Source organism: Maylandia zebra, linkage group LG16 (assembly GCF_041146795.1).
Source record: "Maylandia zebra isolate NMK-2024a linkage group LG16, Mzebra_GT3a, whole genome shotgun sequence".
Classification (NCBI taxonomy): Eukaryota; Metazoa; Chordata; class Actinopteri; order Cichliformes; family Cichlidae; genus Maylandia; species Maylandia zebra.
Genome location: NC_135182.1, coordinates 34771642 through 34791698, shown reverse-complemented (window position 1 = coordinate 34791698; position 20057 = coordinate 34771642). Strand labels below are relative to the sequence as shown.

Genomic DNA, 20057 nt, shown 5'->3' with positions numbered 1-20057 from the left:
ACTCTTTATCAGCAGGGAAAGCTGTGACAATACAATTAAAAGTCTAAAATTTATGGCCTTGGTGGGCCGATTTTGGCTCCCGGGCCTTATGTTTGACTCACCTATACTACATTAAATATGCAGTCAAAGCCATTAAACTCCATCTGCTTATATTTAACAGTTTTTCCAGTTAAACCTTTTGGTTCAAGCGTAACACAAACCTAACAACGAGGACCCGGGGAGGACCCGGGGAGAGCTGCTTTTTCTGGCCATAAGAAAAAGTAAAATATGCATAAACAGAAGTAACGTCTGACACGAGCGCACTGGTTATCCTGTTCATAAACTACGCGTGTGATAATCGTGCACTCCATATCTGCACCACCATCTCCATGACTGTAGTGCAGATGCACATCACTGCGGTTGTGCTTGCCCTGGTTGTCTGCTGGTCTGGCTTTCGATGTGTGCGCGCCAGATGTTTGCCTTCTGGTTGTAATCCGTGCATTACACACGATAACAGTTCACTTCCACTTCACGTGTGCAGCACAGTAACCATCCAAACTACAACACACAACCACACACTAAGATAATTGTACGTCTTTAGTGGCTTAGAGAAAGTGAGCATTATTAAATTTCACTTTGTGTGCGTCTTAAACGGCCTCCATCCTAACTGATGTGAGGATAACGATCCAAAAACGATCCAGTCATTCCGACCTGTTTCCTCCTTGCTCCTGTGTGTTTTTGTTCTACCGGTTGTTGTAAAAGAAGATTAAATATTAAATATTCAACGGTGCATCAGTTTCAGTCCAGTGAACACAGCTGTTTACACCTAAGTCAGAGAGTCGCAGACATTCACGTTCGTCCTTCTCACCAAGCTGACGTGCACACAGTTACACGTTTTAAAAAAGGATCCTTAATCTTCTTTTGTTTAGCGAAACACAGAGATGCACACTGACATCCTCACACTCCAAAGCTTTGCATTGTTGTGACCTTTTCAGGAACATTTCCACATCAGCAAAACTCTAGATTCAGCAAATATAAACAGAGACAGCTGCACCTATAATTAGGATTCCCCCTTTTTTCTTCACACTTTAGCACAAATAGTCGAATCGCATCCCGCCTGTCTCGCCGCTCAGGAAATAGTGGGCTTGCATTAATGAATTCATTAATAAATAAGCAGCGTATCGCCGTCATACGCTCTCCAACACAGTCGCAAACATTTACACTTATTCCCGGGAACGCATCGATCCAAGCAGCCAGTTTAACATGCAGCTAACACTGTTCTCTTTTTCTGGGGACTGAACTTCGTCTATACTGAGCCTGTTCAAGCTCAGCTCACAGTTTTTTATTGAGTGAATCGAGTTTGCTTCCTGGTAGTTTTTGATATAAATAGAAACTTTTCAGCCTTCGTCCTCACTGAGATGCTTCACAACAGTGCATACAGTGTACTCACAATTACTATAAGACAAAGACAGTGTAACACACTGTCAGTCATAGCAGCAGCTTTAACGAATTTAAAAGGAAACTGCTTTTCCATTACTGCCCCTGCGTTGTTTTCCTTTTACAGTGAAGCACGCTGACCTGGCCACAGGGCTGTAAAACAATTTCCTCACATGAGAGAGACAATCTCAGCGCACAATTGCAATGAAGAAATCCAAAATTACACATCCGAGGCTCTTAGGGGGAACGCAATCATGTCGTTTACCATCTCATTATTGTGCCAAACTTTCGGTGCAAAAACGGAAACAAAAGCCAGAATATTATTGCGGGACTCGTTCTAATCATTCACGCTAGCTACGGAGGCAACGTGTAATTTAGGTCTCGTAACCCCGACTGTTGGATCTGAACTCTGAGCTCTGAGCTATCAGAACATCTGCTACACTCTCATCTCCTTCACTCCACACCTAGCTGTTGGCAGGCACGTATGTACACACACACACACACACACACACACACACACACACACACACACACCACCTGTTTGGCACAAAGATGTGAGTTTGGTTTTAGTTGTGTAAATACATGCTTAGTTTCTCATCACATTTGATAACTATATTGTTATGGGCGGGGTGCTTGAGGAAAATAATGGAGACAATGACAAACACAGACACAGAGTGAAAGCGGCCTTTGTCCGGAGCCTCCGAGTGCTTAATAACAGCGTTATTTTTATTCAGCTGCTGCTGCTGCTCTCGGGATCACGGAAGTCTTAAAATACCGCCAACCAGATTGCGACACAAATTATGCTTCCTTATTATTATGTTCCAACAAAACGGCAATGATTAGCACGATAGGAGCCTCACTCGTGGCTGATGAATGCTGCTTTTCACCGCAGACTGTAAATGAAGGATAAGCATGGCTTGCAGCTCTGCAAGAAGAGCCACAAACATGCACTCTTTCTCATGGTCAGCAGGGGGCGACTCATCAGAAGTCAATGGGCTCAGATCTCGATGAGTGTCTGCACAGTGTTCATTTTGCAAATTATGATCCCCATTCGATTAAAAAAGGAGGAAAGAGCAGCGTGTGGCTGATTTGCTGTGACCGTGAACTTCTCCTGCAGTTTCTTGGCCTGATCGCCACCGCCTGCCTATCATGTCACCAAGACGACGACGGCATAAATGGCTCTGCTCGCGGCTTCACAGAATAATGTTACATTGGCCTCATGTATCTTTTATGTACGGTTTATGTCTTTTTATTAAAAATATGGACTCTAAAAGAGTGCTGTGTGAAATTCTGCAGGATGTGGGGAAGTACGTCGAGCAGGGAGGGTTTGACGGACTGTCCAAAGAACAGAGCACGTTGTCCTGAGTGAGAAATCCCGGTGCAAATGTGGATTGAATGTTGGCAAAGCGTACAGCATTAAATTTCCATGTAGGAAGCTTTAACTGTGGCTGTGACTTTATGACGAGTGTTGCAATATGCACAGGCGACTAATGGCCAAGAACTTTTCCTTTGTCAGTCACTGACACGCGGAGAAGTTGGACCAGGAAAACACACGTCAGTCGTTACAGTGGCACCCTGGAGGGGAACGCTGCTGATCGTCCTTGTTAAAGACATTCTGGAGGTGTTTTCCAGCAAGTCATTCAGATTTAGCCAAGTCTGTGTGCGTGTGTGTGTGTGTGTGTGTGTGTGTGTGTGTGTGTGTGTGTGTGTGTGTGTGTGTGTGTGCTAGGTCCAGCTTTGCTGATTGCATTCACATGTGGGCCATGGCCTGAGTCCAGACACTTTCATGTGATCTGCAGGATGTGTCCTCAGTTACACCCACTGTTCTCTCTCCCTGCTCCTCTTGCCTTTTCTCATTTCACTGAAGAAATGAAAGTGGTTATGAATGCAATGCCGCTTCCAGTAACAATAACTAGTATGCAGATTGGGTAATTTTATGTTTTAATAGTATTCAGATACTGGGAAAGAGCTGCACACGTCACTGTGATTTTTGTTTTTCTAACCGGGTTGTCCAAAGTCTTTTTTTTTTTTATGGAAAAGCAGAAATGGAAAAAAGGTTTGCGAGAGGTTTTGTTCATGTTTGTGGCTTCTGCAGGTTTCACTGTGTCCTGCCAAGGCTCCTGCAACAAGACACAGACACACTCCATCTCTCCAGAGTCCCCACCTTCTCTTCTCTGTTTTTATACTTGTGATTTCTTCCTCTCTCATCTTTAAAAACTCAAACTTGTGTCCATCTAATCAGTGCACAACAGACTCAGGTAGTGCACAACGTCTACAGAAGAACCGGGATGTAAAAATAAACAGCAATCAGTTTTAAGATCCTGCAGGGATAGCTGTTCTAAATGTTTGCACCACACCATGTTCCAGAGTGTCTGATAACACAATGCACCAGGCTGAGCGACAAAAAATCAATTGTCCACCACGGCGGAGAAGCCGAATGCCCTGCAGCTGTGCTCTCAGTTCGGGGTTATGCTTTAGCAGAGACAAAAGGCCAAGTTTGCAGCTCACAGTGATGTTCTACTGTTAAGTGTTGAGCAATCTAAACTATTTTAACCACACAACAGGGATTTGTTTACTTCAGGACAGCTCAGTTTATCTGTTCCTTCCCTTCTCTCTGAGATCTCACACATGGAAACACTTAGGATGCGGTCCAGGTTGGTTGCGGATGCCTGTGTGTATATGCAGGTAGGGCTCAGTGTGCAATGAAAGCTCGTCTTTTTCCAATATAAATATTTAAGTTTGGCTCAGCATGCCTTTCAGTGTTTCTCAAATATGCCTTTCTCTTTTTCCCCTCTGTTTCCTCATCCTTCCATCCATCAAAAAGCCCAACTGGAGGGCTACACGAATACTGCCCTCGCTCTCAATCGCTATGTTTAAAAATGATTTCATTTCTTTTTAGCCATAAACCTCTGTGCTCACGTAAGACAACATGTTGCCCTTGTCCCAAACCGTACGTCCAGCCTATCATGTGCCTCACCTGAGGCTTAATCCGACCACGCCCGAGTCTTGGAAGGAGACAACAGCTTATTAGTGCTTGGTGAGCGAGAAAGCTGTCCTTCTCTTCTCCATAGATCCTAATGGCCTACTTAGCTTAATGATTTTTTCCGCACTTAAATTCATTTTCTCTGTAGCTCACCATGTTTCACTGATGTAGTTACACATTCACTGCCAGCAGCTTCTTTTTATCATCTCAGTTGTTGTCGTACTTGTCTTGACACTTAAGGCAACAATTACAGTCGTATACCTTGTGGTGCTTTGTTGCACAATGGGCTAATGAGCAATTTACTGTCTGTAGTTTCCTGACATGAAGAGTGCTTTTGCTTCTCAGCTGCACAGCTCATGGCTCTGCCTTTTAACCAGAAGTTTGATTGTTGGCAGCTCTTTAACCACAGTCATGTGCTCAGTTTTTGCAGAAATTCCCCTTCCCTGTCTACTAATGTGAAACCTTGTGGTCCACTGTAGCACTTATCATTAAAAAATAATTTAAAAATATTATATAATTGGTAGCTTTCTGTACAATTTAGTCTGGAAATCATACGCTGCTGTAAAGACCTCATTTTCCAAACCACTCATTTACAGATGGAGTCATAATGAGCTTAAGTCACATACAGTACAAACAAGCCACAGCTCTGGGTTTAAGAACAGTTGTCTGATTTGGCCTTCAGATGTTTTCCAACATCACCTGAGATGTGATGTCATATTTTAGCATTTAACAGCCCCCTGCTTTAGACTCATTGCACAGCACTAGGATCAGATTTTCTACTTTTATCTGCTTCCAAGTATAATGCTGTCATCACCAAGTGCTTTGAGAAACTGGTTCTGGAGCGCATCAGAACTAGAGATGGACCGATCCGATATTACGTATGGGTATCGGTCCGATACTGACCCAAATTACTGGATCGGATATCGGCGAGAAATAAAAAATGTAATCCGATCCATTAAATATCAAAAAAGCACCTCACAAAACTTGCTACACGGCGTAACTCGGCTCATAACCGTAGCACGTCGCAGCAGTATGCATCACATGATGGAGCGGCTGTGTGTATTTGTAGCCTCCCAGCATTTCATCTCCGAGGAAGTTATCCCAGAGAGAAGTAAAGCAAGTGTGTAAGTTCATCTCTGAATGTTTGTAAAGCATTCCCACGTAAAGCTTAACAACAGATATATGGAGCGACTGCCTCTCTCTCTCCCTCCTGCTGCTACTTCAATCATGAAACTGATCAATGATCAGCTGATCGGCTCTCTTCTTTGTTTTTGGCCCACTTTGCACCAGAAAGAGGAAACCAGCAGCTGAACAACAGCAGCACGTTTAACCTTGATAAGCTGTTGTTAGAATGTATTTAATATTACTTTCTACTCGAGGATCTTTTTCTACGCAGCTGACGGCTGTAACTGTGCAGGGGCGGATCTAGCAAAGTTTAGCCAGGGGGGCCGATAGGGCATGAACAGGGAAAAGGGGGCACAAAGACATACTTTTCTTTCTTATTCTCATTTAAAATGTCGAGCGTTTAATAAATAATTATCTGACTCTTACACCCAAAGTTTTAATCTGATGTAAAATATATAGAAGGCCATTACTGTATATATAACTGTTAAGTCTAATATACCCTACTAAGCTATAGTACTTTTTTCTTTGGGAAGGTACCATCTGTGAATTCTGCAGTTCTGTTGAAGAAAGATGTTGAATCTATTTAATTATTCTTGAAAAATAATTTATTTCTGTGCATTTTCCCCCCTGCATCAAATTAAATTTGATTACATCGATTAAGCATCATGAGGTGGAGGGTGGGGGGTGGTTCCCTATTTTTTTTTGCTGGGAGTTGGAACCCTATTAGTTAGGTTGCTTAATATTTCTGCTAACTACTCTTTAAAATACCAGAATAGGGAGGATGGTGCAGGTTTAAGTTTATTAGATTGACCAGTGTTGCTGAACTATGAAATATTTTGGGCGCAGTGTATTTTTTACATACAGGTATAACAGAATAGCTTTAGTGTTGTTATTTATTTAAACTTGAGTATAAACTTATACAAAATGCAGCAAGATATTAAAAAAACGTTTTATTGATTAAAAAACACACTATATCGGATTCATATCGGTATCAGCAGCTATCCAAATTCATGATATCGGTATCGGTATCGGACATAAAAAAGTGGTATCGTGCCATCTCTAATCAGAACCTGTTTCCCCCCGGCTCTGGACCCACACCAATTTGCATATCGGACTAACAGCATAGGGCGGTCGTGGCTCAAAGAGTTGGCAGTTTGTCGTGTAACCGGAAGGTTGCCGGTTCGAGCCCCGGCTCGGACAGTCTCGGTCGTTGCAAGACACTTCACTTGCCACCTACTTCTGTCAGTCGGCCCCAGGGCAGCTGTGGCTACAACTGTAGCTGCCTCCACCAGTGTATGAATGTGAGAGTGAATGAATAGTGGTATTGTAAAGTGCTTTGAGGGCCCCGAAAAGCACTATATAAATGCAATCCATTATTATTATTATTAACAGATCCACCGAAGACGCCATTGCTCTCCACACAGCTTCTTCCCCAAAGCGATCACCATACTCATAAGTGGCTGATGGGCCCCACAAGTATAGTAGCACGCCAATTTTCTGTCCTCACAAACATGCACACACACACACACACACAAACACACACACACACAGGTTAGCAAGTTCCGTCTGTAAGGAAGGCATGCCTTTCAGTCTTTCAGTCATTAAGTGGAGGAAATCCCCTCCATACTTACACACGTGCACCATGTCACCAATAATTGAGTAGCAACAGCTTTCTCTGTCTCTTAGACACACACACACACACACACACACACACACACACACACACAGTGTCAGTAGTCATTATTTAGGCTGACAGAGGTAGATTTATACCCAGAGCTCTTTCCATAATTGAACAGTTTTCGTCTCTGTGTTTCCGCTTTGCCTTGCTCAGTCAGCAGCTTTACAATGAGCCCTTGGGCCTGTGACACCTTCTGTTCTTCAGTTTAGAAAGTGTGCGTCTGTGTGTGGAAAAGATCGAGTCGGAGGGTCTCTGCAGGTTTCTGTAAGTCAGCTCTGGTGGACCCATCTGCAGAATATGTACGTCAGGATTGGTTTTTCTCATGCACGTCAGTTTCAATCTTCCCACGAGTGACTGAACTCTGCCACCTTGTATTTGTCCTGCCATTTATTTCCATTCAGCAAGTAAGAGTTCAAGTTCCTGCAACAACATTTTTAAAAATATTATTAAATTAAGTTGTTTAAATTATTTCTGATCTTTACAGCTGATCCAGAGAGGAACCTGGTGGATTGAAGAAGAGGATGAGGAGTAGGAGGAGTTAAGAAGAGGGGAGGAAAGGAGAGCCAAATTGAATTAGGCAGGTGGAGAGGAGATGGAGATCGAAATAGGAGGCTGACTGGAGCTGTGTGTGGTCACTAATTAGGAAATTGGTGGTGCGAGGTGGAAAGGGTTATGTTCCCTTTTCGGTGTCTCCCTCTCATCTCCTATTCCTCCCTCTCTCCCCTCAACATGGGGGGCTAATTACAGTGGTAAAGGGCACCAAATTAAAACAGCTTAATGTCAGCAGCTGGGAGCTGCTTATTAAATGTTAATATCTAATTTTGAGCGTGCGCGTGTGTCTGTGCTGAAAGAGCAATATGAGTGTTTGGGCTTACATAATAATCGTGCATACTTTGACTGTGAGTGGACTGTGTAAACAACTCAAAGTAACGCACACACACACACATTAGAGTGGATGAACCCCAACACTGCAGTGCACTCAAAGCTATTAGCAGAGGCTTGCAAAGGTTACCAGTTAACACTAAACAAGACACACACACAGAGAAAGATCACCGCGTGAGTCATGGAAATATCTACAACAATTACACTCGAAGCAAATCTGCAGCAGTCTGAGATTCAACTGAATGATTAGAATCTACATCAAATAACAGTGGACAGAGTTACAGCACAGAGAAAAGTGCTGAAAGGTGGAGGAGAGTGAGAAAGAGCAACAGGAAGAGACGAAGAAAGAGCTGCAAAGAGAAATCGAAATATACCTCAGGGAGAGACGACAGAGAGAGAGAGCGAGGGAAAGAGTTATGGAGACGAAAATTGCGGTTGTGGTAAAACAGAAACAAGACTGGGTACGATTTCACTTCTGTGCAGGAGAGTCGAGAGAGAGAGGGAGCATGTGTGTTTATGTGTGTTTAGAGCTTTTTGTGGTGGCAATAGTGGTTTTGCGAAGCAGAGCCGATTCTGGTCCGATTTATTGTGACAAACGAGAGACAGAAGATGGAAAGAAGGAAAGAAATATGAAGGGAGGAAAGAAAGAAAAGCCACGAAACGAACAGAAGAAAAAAGTAGCTTCTGAGAATAATTTGGTGAGAGGTTTGTGGTGTCTGGCTTGTGCCACGCAAGCCAATCTTCTGTTCCCTTACGTCAACACGCAGACACACACTTACTTTCACCAGTGTGTGTGTGTGTGTGCGTGTGAGGGAGAGAGATGGGAAAGCATTCATTGCCATTTAAGGAATCTTAACCAGCAGTAGAAAAACTGCTTATTAAGACCAGAAGGTTTCGGGGTTACACTGTCATACCCGAATGCTGACGTCTTTGCTCTGCAGGTCTGTGAGTGTGTGTGTGTTTGATCTATCATACACTCGATGCACGCTGCTGTGCTCCAAGGTCAGTGTGAGTGCAGCATCTATCATCATAGCATTGTGTGAGCGTGCATGCCAGCTTGCAGTGGATAAACAGGGCGGTGTGGCACAGTCCTGAGCTGAGTGCCAGCTCACTGCATCAGCTCGCTCTGTCTCTGCCTGGATCCCGACAAACGTCAACCCCCGAAAACGGCGAAGAGAATTTAAAGCATCGTCAGTTAGCGCCGTGTCTAAAGCCTGGCTTTGCTCAAACATCACAGCTGCACTGTTAAAATATTACTCTTTTCCACTGTGCAGCGAAGCAGTCGCAGAGCAAACTGTGAATATTTAACAAGACGAGCTCAGATTTAGTTATTCCAAGCCCAGTGTTGTCTCTGCTTATTATGGCCTGTATTTGTATAGCGCTTTACTACTCCCTAAGGACCCCAAAGCGTTTGACTGTCTTGGAGAGAAAACAATAAAACAAATTATCTATTGCCTATTCTATTCTATTCTATTCTATTCTATTCTATTCTAACCTTTTGTGTTTATTTTTTTGTGTTGATAGAAACCACCACTGTACCTGACACTGTGACCCCCACCACACCTAGAGTGGAACAGACAACCTCTGTGATGAGATCTGGTAAACACACACACACACACACACACACACACACACACACACACACACACACACACACACACACACACACACAGTTTGTGAAACCGTCACAACCTGATCTATTGGTTTGTGTTTCTAGACACAAATTTTCACCTTTTTCGCCTCCTCGACGTGAATTTCTCACCTCTTATTTTCTTAAAAGCGTGTTTTCATCTGTCCGGTGTCACGTCCACTCATTTGTGCCAGGCACACAAAACTGATGTTTTTCACATATAAAGTATGAAAAATCTGTTATGAAATGTGCAGGCAGGAAAAGGACCCAAAGTGCAGACTCCGGACACAAACGTGAACTTAAACAGCTTTAATGCTGAACTCAAATGGGTAACAAAACTGAGAACACAAAATACACTTACACAGCAAGATAAGGGTAGATGAGGGTAGATCGCGACACAGAGAAACACAGGGCTTAAATACACAGAGGGGGCAATCAGGGAACGGTAACAGGAGGGAAACACAGTTGGGGCAAATCAGGCGTAAAGAAACAGGGGAAGCAAAACCAGATACATTAACATAAGACATGGACCTTCAAAGTAAAACAGACTGAACTTAAAGACACAGACTCACAGGCAGGCACTGCAACAGAGGGAACAGTAAACCATAAGGCAGAACTCTAACCAAGAAACCAAAGACTAGAAATGATAAATAATATAATAAACTCAAAACTTAACGACCCAGGCATCCTAACAAAATCCACGTTGGAGGCATTGGTGGTGTGACCGAGTTCACATCATATCGGCACAGGTTCAGGGTCGCAGGGTGGGTGGAGTCTATCCCTGCTGTCATAGGGCAAGATGTAGAGCAGGGGTGGGCAATTCCAGGCCTCGAGGGCTGGTGTCCTGCAGGTTTTAAATCTCACCTTGGATCAACACACCTGAATCACATGATTAGTTCGTTACCAGGCCTCTGGAGAACTTCAGGACATGTTGAGGAGCTAATTTAGCCATTTAAATCAGCTGTGTTGGTTCAAGGACACATCTAAAACCTGCAGGGACACCGGCCCTCGAGGCCTGGAGTTGCCCACCCCTGATGTAGAGGGTCTATTTTAAAACACATTCATAATGTATCATTAAAGGCAAATTAAGAAGATGTACCCACACAAAACAGCTCGGTTTATAAAAAGACCATGCTGTGACTTAAAATGCAGCGGTCGCCACTTCTTTTCAGCTCTGTTTTCTTGGTTGCCGGGGTGAAGTGTCCCCACTTTGGACAGAATATGCGCCACACGTGCTAACTAAAGTTCCTGCTGAAATACGTCAGTTTCAAAGTTCTGCTGACTGTCAGGAAAAAAGTTTTAAATCAACATATGCAAACAAACCGGTTATTTTTCATGACTATTTCACATTTTGCTGTAACACACACACACGCTCAAGCTTTCTTCATTCAAGTGCATGCTATCTGCACTCTCACATATGCAGATTTCTTGCATGCACGCATGCATTTATTTCTGCTCATCTCTCATCCGCACACACACACACTTGTGCACACACTCGAGCTCTTAAGGTCAAACTCATGATGTCAGTGTGCACCGTGGGGCCTCTGGGCTTTGAAGTCTGTTAGATTCAATAGTCCCACAGGAAGCTCTGTTTGAGTGAAAATAAGCTCGCACAGCCAGAGGATCTTCATACAAACACAGGCTCACATATTGGGAATATGATTTCACAGCTATAGGTCACCGACTGCCTCACTGGAGTTTATGCAGAGCGTATTGTGATGTAGTTTAAGGAAGCGCCTTTGCTTTTTTGTTTCAGCACAACTGAAGGTAGCAGCTTATTGCAGTCTAATTACAGCATCATTTTTGCTTCTCATTTGTGCTCATCTTATTACTTTCATGTCACCCCTTGAGTTTTGTATCATTCACCTTTTGCTCCGCTGTTTTCTTTCTGTCCATTTTCTGTCTGTGTTTGCTTTCTGTTATCTCTGCTGCAATTACTCTTTCTTTCAGTCTGGCTTTTATTCTCCGTTACTCTAATATTTGTATTCAGTATGATTTTCAAGATGTCATATTGCATTGAGCGCTATTGCAAAACGTCTCAACACAATGCGAATGTCGCTCACGGCACTATCAAAATAAAGACCCTGCCATTACAGGACTGAGTCTCACAAAAGAAAACTGAGAAAAAAAGAATTTGTTTAAATCCAACACAATACTAAAAGCACTCAGAAGAAGCTGTCGGGTGGTAATCAGTAGTATTTTAGCCCAAACAGACACTTTTAAAACCTTTATTTGTAATCTGTTTTTCTTTCTCGATTCACAGCCACCACTCCGCCCCTGTCGGCCGTGTGTGGCTTTGAGCAGAGCCTGTGCGGGTGGTCGGCTGATCCCCAGTCAGGTGTGAGCTGGACCCTGCACACAGCCAGCAGCAGCTCCACTGTGCATGGCGCTCATGGAACAAGGCAGGACCTGGCACTGGGATCAGAAAGTGAGTACGCACGTACTTTGGAGACTGGAGGGGATAAAATGTGTGATTTTTGGAATGTGTTGCTTTAATTCTAACATGAGCCCGTCTCTTAAAGTTTCTCACCACGATGTCCTCTCACTGTATTTCTTGGCTGCTTGACAAAGATTTTGTCTTTTGCCACAAAAAAAAAATTCTGACATTTCCTCAGTGAGACAAAGCAAATTTCACATCATGTGAGAATAACCTCGCTAGCCCATTTAGCTACAAACAATCCCTAATGCCTTCCTCTAAACTAAGAGGCACAATCTGTAGAGGACATTTGGTTCTGCAGACACACAAATGTCTAAATCAAAGAACAAATGCTCATTTTTAGACAGAATTTTGAATAAATCTTGAATCTGGTCGGGTTAACCTGAGCATTATGTAAGCTGCTTTAAACCCCAGTCACACAGGTGTGGAGACCGGCGGGAGCCACCGGTTGATAAGGGAAAAACCGAGATTCCTCATCCAGTTGGAAGGTGATGGCAGGAAGTTGCTTTGGTTGGTACGAGACTGTCGTGGTCGATCATAGTTTGCATAGGAGACGCCAACTACTCGCTAGGCGCTAGCAAAATCCAAATTCAAACCTAGTAAAATAAGATATACCCCATGTACACACATGCCCTTCTCTCAGAAGTGCTCCTTCTGAGTTTCCCTTTAGAAACATGCAAGGTTAGCATGGAGCTTACACGTCTTCCATGAAAGCTACAGGCAACCACAGCAGTCTCCTGGCAACCAAACAAGTCGCAATCAGTTTTTTGGTGGAGCGCCGTCTTTACGACTAATTTCACCCAGAAACCCCTCACCAACCGATCGAGGAATACACGTTCAGGCCTGTGTGACTGAGGCCTACATGCTCCTCTGCAAGCCACTTTGCAACCCACCTGTGTGTTGTCACTGATGCCTTCTGTGTTCTGTACTCTTATTGTGATAATGTCATATATCCGTAATCACTTAACAATCTTCACGCGAAAAAATCTGATCTTAAGATTTTCAAAATAAAACTGCTTACAAGTGGAGAATAATAATTAATAGCTACAGCTCTGCTGGCTTTCTCAAGCACACACTGTAGAAATTCACCAAGCAGACCTTCCATCTTCTGAAATCTCCACAGGGTTAGAACCCATTAAAAGGATTTATGGGTGGGCCTCCTCCTCTAATTAAACACTCAAACTTTCTGAAAACTCCACAGGCCCAGCAGAAAAACATTACTTATTATCTGGGCATTTCTCATTTCACAATATCTCTGTTTTTTTAAAGACATAAAAGAAAGCATCGTCACGCTGAAATGTCTGACCTTCCTCAGCACAAAGACTTCTTGAGCTAATTAAGAGCAAAGCGGTCGTCCTGTGGTGGAATATGATGCATCCCAGTGCTGGGAGGAACCACTGACAGCAACCATGATGCAAGGATTTCACTCTTATCTGTAAAAAGTGTGCACAACGTCTTAATTGGAGTTTTAAAAAAACCGTTAGGTTTAACAGTTTCACTTTCCTTACCCTAGTTTGTTACTTTCTCATCCTGTTTGTCGGGTCTTTTCTATTTTTTCTCGTTTTCAGATCTAATCCACGACAGTTCTTCTTCGCTTAGCTCTTTTATTTTGTGCTTGAAGCGTCTTTGAATGCTGTAATTATCTGACTTCGGGCTTCGTGTTTCTTCTTTTTCTAATTTCTTTTCCTTTAATCTTTCTTTACAAATGTCTTTTTGTTCTCAATCCTTATTATCTCGTGTTTTCGTCTTCAACATACAGCTGAATTATTCTTTTATTAAAAGTCATTCATTTCCTTTTGAGGTTGATTCATACTGATATATCATATATTCTCGCTGGCTTCACCTCCGTTTCCCTCAGTGGTACTTGCAATTTTCCGTCCATTTTTAACAAGAGAGCAGGAGGACTGTTTTATCAGTCGCACACACACTTACTGTACCTACACACCCATAAGGTGCACACACACGGCCCAGAGCGGTCAGATAAGTCAGATGATGGCTTTGACAGAAGTGCTGCCTTAGCTCTTCAGCTCTCCCCGGGGCTCCACACACACACTTACACCCACAACTCAAGGTGGAACTGTCTGTATATTAAACACCCAAGGCATAAGCCCCCCCCAACACACACATACACACACACATACACACACACATATATATATGACCTTGCCATCCACCAACGCTTTCTTTGTATCTGCTGAAACCATCCAGTTCATGGTTGAACGAGCAGCAGCTTTATAAACAGACAGGGCCGTGACATAAGGCAAAACTCTACAGCTCACTAGGATCTCGTGAATGTGCGCACGTATATGTATGCACCCTTATGGGTGTGCGCCTGTGAGTGTATGTAATTGACTTAGCAGCGTCCCTGTCTCCATGTTTGACAGCAACATGACATTAAGTCTTGTTCTACAGCAACATTAGCGTGGCACCCTGTCTGGAAGCTGTCTCGATATGCAAATCAAATCCCCAGCCCTTGTCATTAAGAGCCCTTTTAGGTTTTTTTAAGAGAGGAAAATCCAACCAGAACAGAGCTCATAAGTTATTCTTTTGATCTCAGATATGACATGACTGAAATTCTTCACCCTGGAGATTTTCATCGAAAGAGTTGTTGTTGGAGATGGAACAGTTATTGATAAGGAAGGACTGAATGGAGACAAAAAGAGATAACTGACAAGCGCTGTCTCGCTTTCGTTCTCTTCATAGCGCTGCATCCAATTATCTTGGTGTTTAAATGTGATGGGAAATATATTGATCAGCTGTCTGTGTCCCGTGAAACCTAATCACACACATACAGGCCTATTGTACAAGTGTGAGGATGGCACATGAAGAAACACCACCACAAGAACTCATGCACACACGAGCACAAAGACTCAACACAGATATAAACAAAGATACCTAAAAGTGAACAAACACTCTTGTAAACAGACTGCAACACACACACACACATGCACACACACACACACACACACGCACACACACACACACACACACACGCACGCACGCACGCACGCACGCACACACACACACACACACTTCCCTCCCTCCCTCAGAGCCAATTCTACATCCCTGTCTATCCCTCCCATGGAGAGTTGTTAATTAATTCCCTCCCCTTGTACGTTCGCCAAGATCAAACGCAGAACGACAGAAAAACACTTCAACTTTTCTCTAACTGTACTTAATGAGCAACGGTAATTTAGCTCTTTTTTTGCATTGCCTCCAAGTGAGGAACTGAGTTACAAATCCATTATTCATTACGATGAACGGCAAAAGCTGTCAAATGTTTTTCTTCCTGTCTTAGCCAACGATGGATGGACGGATGGACGGATGGACGGATGGATGGACGGACGGACGGATGGATGGACGGATGGATGGATGGATGGATGGATGGATGGATAGATGGACAGATGGATAGATGGACAGATGGATAGATGGACAGATGGACGGATAGATGGATGGACAGATGGACGGCTAGATGGATGGATAGATGGACAGATAGATGGATGATGGATGGACAGATGGATAGATAGATGGATGGATAGATGGATGGACAGATGGACGGCTAGATGGACAGATAGATGGATGATGGATGGATAGATGGATGGATAGATGGATGGATAGATGGACAGATAGATGGATGATGGATGGATAGATGGACAGATGGACGGCTAGATGGATGGATAGATGGACAGATGGATGGATAGATGGATGGATAGATGGACAGATAGATGGATGATGGATGGATGGATGGATAGATGGACAGATGGACGGATAGATGGATGGATAGATGGACAGATAGATGGATGATGGATGGATGGATGGACAGATGGATAGATAGATGGATGGACAGATAGATGGATAAATGGATGGACAGATGGATAGATGGATAGATAGATGGATGGACAGATAGATGGATAGATGGGCAGATAGATAGATATATAGATAGATAGATATTATTTTAGGGGTTTTACCCTTTTTTCTTCTCCGTCTCTCCTCGAGAAGTGTCACACACAGTGTCGGGCTGTCGATAAAAAGGCTATTTGCAGCTCCACCGAAGCTTTTACTCTCCAGCCATAGTAGACAAACAGCCAAACACAGCAGCAAGCTAATGATTATGCTTGTGTTCAGAATGGGAGGAAAACACTGTAGTGCAGCCTTTTTTCTCTCACTCTTTGTTATTTTCTTATTCTCTCTTCCCTTCAGCCTCTTTGCTTTCTCCTCGTCTTTCTATCCCGTCTTTGGGTCGAGTGCAGAGAAAGAAGGTGAATTTGAAAAAAACCAAACCCTGAGTGAGTGATTGTGTGTAGAGGAAGCAGTCACACGCAGATACACACCGCACGTGCACAGGCATCGTGACGGCGTCGGTACGATGGCTGTGCTGACTAAGTGTAGCAAAAACATGGAGAGCAGCAGAATGAGGTGTCAGCATTCAGAATGATTAGGGCTGTTTAGTCTAGAGCTGTGTGCATGTGTGTGTGTGTTCATTTGTATCCATAGCCATTAGCAGCCATGATGAAATGGCAGTCTCATTTGCAGTTAAGCCCCATACCACAGAATGATGGCAGTAATGCCTTAAACTGTAAACAACCACATCCTGCTGCATTACTACACAGCACTGTCACAAATCATAAAATACATTAAACTGGGATCCAGTTAATGAATAAAATGCAAATATCACGCAGAAAGCCATACATGTGGTGTCATGTTGTGGTAAGAAGAGTAATGATGTGTCAGTTTAAAGGCTGCTAATTTATCTTTTATTACAACCCATTAGTGTGAAATGAATCACCGAGTTTACATCGGTATCATAACCAGCACAACTTTTTGGCCTCTTTCAGATTTTTCAGGGAACTACCTTCATCTTGATGCCGGAAGCCACACCCTGCGCAAGAAAGCCCGGCTGCTGAGCCCCGAAGTGGGGCCAGAGCAAGGCCCACTCTGCCTCCAGTTCTACTACCAGCTCCAGGGAGAGGCACAGGGCAGCCTGAGGGTCCTGCTGAGGGACAGCGACCAGGGAGAGACCCTGTTATGGGCATTAAAAGGTGACCAAGGCAGTCACTGGAAAGAGGGGCGCACCATCCTTCCTCGAAGCCCCAGAGAATATCAGGTAGATAACCGCTGAGTGTTAGCGTGTTTATGAATCCCTGAATTAAGAAGCTAACACATAAGCTGAGCTGTAATCACCTGTATGTCACTTTCTCTGGTGTAGGTGGTGTTTGAGGGGTTTTTTGAACACCCGACAAGAGGACATATCAGAATAGACAACATCCACATGAGCAGCAGCGCTGACCTGGAGCAGTGTGCACGTAAGTCCCATTCACCTGTTGGCACCTTCATTAATATGCTGGTCAGTGTTTCCGTCTGTCAGCTATCACTCTCTCCCTGCTTCACACCGGAACATTTATTCTGTGTTTTCGCCAGAGAGCGAGAGTGATGGGGGAGAAAAAAAAATCATAATATTTCTCATTTACACACACACACATCAAAAAAGTGAAGCGCAAAAAAAAAAAAGTAGGTCACAACTGCCCTTTGGGCATGGATCCTTCACTATCTTTTATTATATCTCCCACTATCTCCTAGTCTTTCCCTGTACCACCCCATCCTGCTGTTTCCTTATTTGCTCTCGTTTATCCATCTCCAGCATTATCTTCCATTCAGTCTCTGCAGTCGAGCACTGAAAATAACGTGCGTGCTTGTGCTTGATTACTGGAGAGACTCTCTACTCTGGAGCAGAGAGACAGTAGTTAACCAATGAGGCTGCTATCAGCGACTGCTGTCGGCTCACTTGTAACAATTTGCTTTGCAGAGAAAAAAGGGCAAATTTCCATGCACTCCACACGCTGGGTTAAGTTTGAAGTCCTTCATATTTCCTGATTTCACAAAAATGTATGTGAGTCTTGGTTCAGAAACAACTTTGTTTTTATTGTAAAAAGATTTAAAGGCAGAAATGAGTCGTATTATGGACTTTAGGACCAGTCAGAATATATTTGCCTTTAGTGCTGTAGTGCATTAGTACACCTTTAAGTCAAATGTTTCTGTGAGTCAAAGACGCTAGTTTTCTCACTACCGCTTCTTTATCTGTGCTGTAACTAGTTTTCCCTTCTTTTTTCTGTTCTGTCACTCTTTCTCACTTCCATAAAAGATGCCACGTCCTCCAGCAAATAATAAACAGCAGTAAAATTCAGTCCGTCTTCCCACGACCCCTTAACTTACCTCCACCCTTCCTCTTCATTCCTCAATTTCCCTTCTCGTCACTCTGCCCCTCACCCTTTTCACCCTGTTTTCCGTCTGTCTTTTTCTTCTGCCGTTAAAATCCCAAAGGAAAGAAAGAGGATGAAAACGCTGTAGAAAAAAACTTTTAAAAAAAGCGCAATCGGGGAGAGAGGGAGAATGACAAAGCAAAGAGAAGGTGAGAAATGACAGACATAACAAGAGCCACTTTCCCTCTTCCCTCCCTCTTGTCTGGCTCTCTTTATTTTCTTTCCATTTTGTAAAAATAACTGTCATCCTGGAGGATATATGGGCCTTTGGAGTCTTAAACTACCTCTGAACTCGACAAAGCTTTATTGAGTTACAAACGCCTTAACCAGGACTGCGGTGCAATTTTGCAACTCTATTAAAAAACATTTGTGTTGACATTCATTAAAACTATCAGCACCATATAAATGTAATCATCTATAATATAAGCTGAGGACATCTGTTGTTATTTTATTGCATTTCATATTGTGAAGGAAGCTTCCAACGCCATGGGCGACACATATCCTTTCACATTTACTCTTGCTCCTCGTCTAACTTAGCTTCACTAACATTTGTTTTTCCTTTCTTTTCCAGAGCCTTTGCATGCTTTACTTCCTGGCCTGAAAAGTAAGTTCTACTTCACGTGCATTTGTACTTCCTGTGCCAACATGTCTGTGCTTCCTGCTTTGTTGCTTAGCTCAGCTTGCAGCACTGCAAACCCTGTTAGTGCCTTATTACCATACAGGCTTCCACAACACACACTGTTAACTAGATAGGGGGTAAAGGTATTACTGTGCATCACTGCACATGTGCAGTACTTCTTGTAGTAGCACATGTACAAAACCAGAGTGGAGTGGGCTTTGTGAGGGGACAGGTTTGCAGGATGGATCCACTGCATTTTTCTGGCACGACTCCTTGCATGCTGGGCTGAAACACTTGATTTTGTAGTTTTTTTGAGTAAAAATAGATTTTTTTGCCTTCACACAAACAAACACGCACATGAATACATACTGCAACAGTTACACTTGACTAGCAACAATGTGCAGCTGTAACAGAGGGTGTTTCAAATATGAGCAGTGCACTAAACCATATTTGTTACAGTTTTTAATTCTTACTCAGGTTGTGTTTCATTTTATACCATAAACAATTTCTCAGATGATGTAGGGATGAAGGTTAAATCACAGGCTCAGGGTTAAATTGCTGCTTCTGGTCTGTTTCTTTGGTGTCAGTGAAATTGCAGAGCTTTTTATCAGTCCATCCATATTTGTCTTTATAATCAGTCTTTCCCATCATAGTTTCCTTTATCCTGATTCAATTTCAACAGCTTAGCATCCTCTTTCCCTGCACATCCAGCTGCTCCTGGTCCACACTCATTTACGCCTCATTTTGTCTTTCCTTCTCCTTTCCCTGCCGTCCCCTCTCCTCTGGTCCCTGATCCCCCTTACATGAAATGCAGAGCACATCACACCCAACTTTCCTTTTTTCTCTCTCATTCATCCAGAAATAGGCTAGTCTGAAAAACGATAAAAAGTCTTAGAGCGATTGTGCTACTGGATCTCTTGTTTTCAAAGTCTGGGTTGGGACCTAAACCACGAGCTGTTTGTGCTTTTGTTTAGACGCCCACAAAATACACATACTGGTCTCTTTGAAGACTTGCATATAGAAACTGGAC

General features: G+C 43.2%; 1 protein-coding gene across 3 annotated transcripts in view; it reads left to right on the top strand.

The window, feature by feature from the left end:
- LOC101470560 (neuropilin-2) overlaps nucleotides 1–20057 on the top strand; it is a 94313-nt gene that overhangs the window by 57700 nt on the left and 16556 nt on the right. For 2 of the 3 annotated variants that reach the window (XM_004566012.5, XM_004566013.4), the window contains exons 12-16: nucleotides 9609–9683; nucleotides 11978–12142; nucleotides 16987–17255; nucleotides 17358–17454; nucleotides 18980–19012. In XM_004566012.5, coding sequence (XP_004566069.1) covers nucleotides 9609–9683; nucleotides 11978–12142; nucleotides 16987–17255; nucleotides 17358–17454; nucleotides 18980–19012 — 639 coding nt within the window. The remainder of the gene's footprint in view (nucleotides 1–9608; nucleotides 9684–11977; nucleotides 12143–16986; nucleotides 17256–17357; nucleotides 17455–18979; nucleotides 19013–20057) is intronic. The other variant, XM_004566014.5, reaches the window with a different exon arrangement.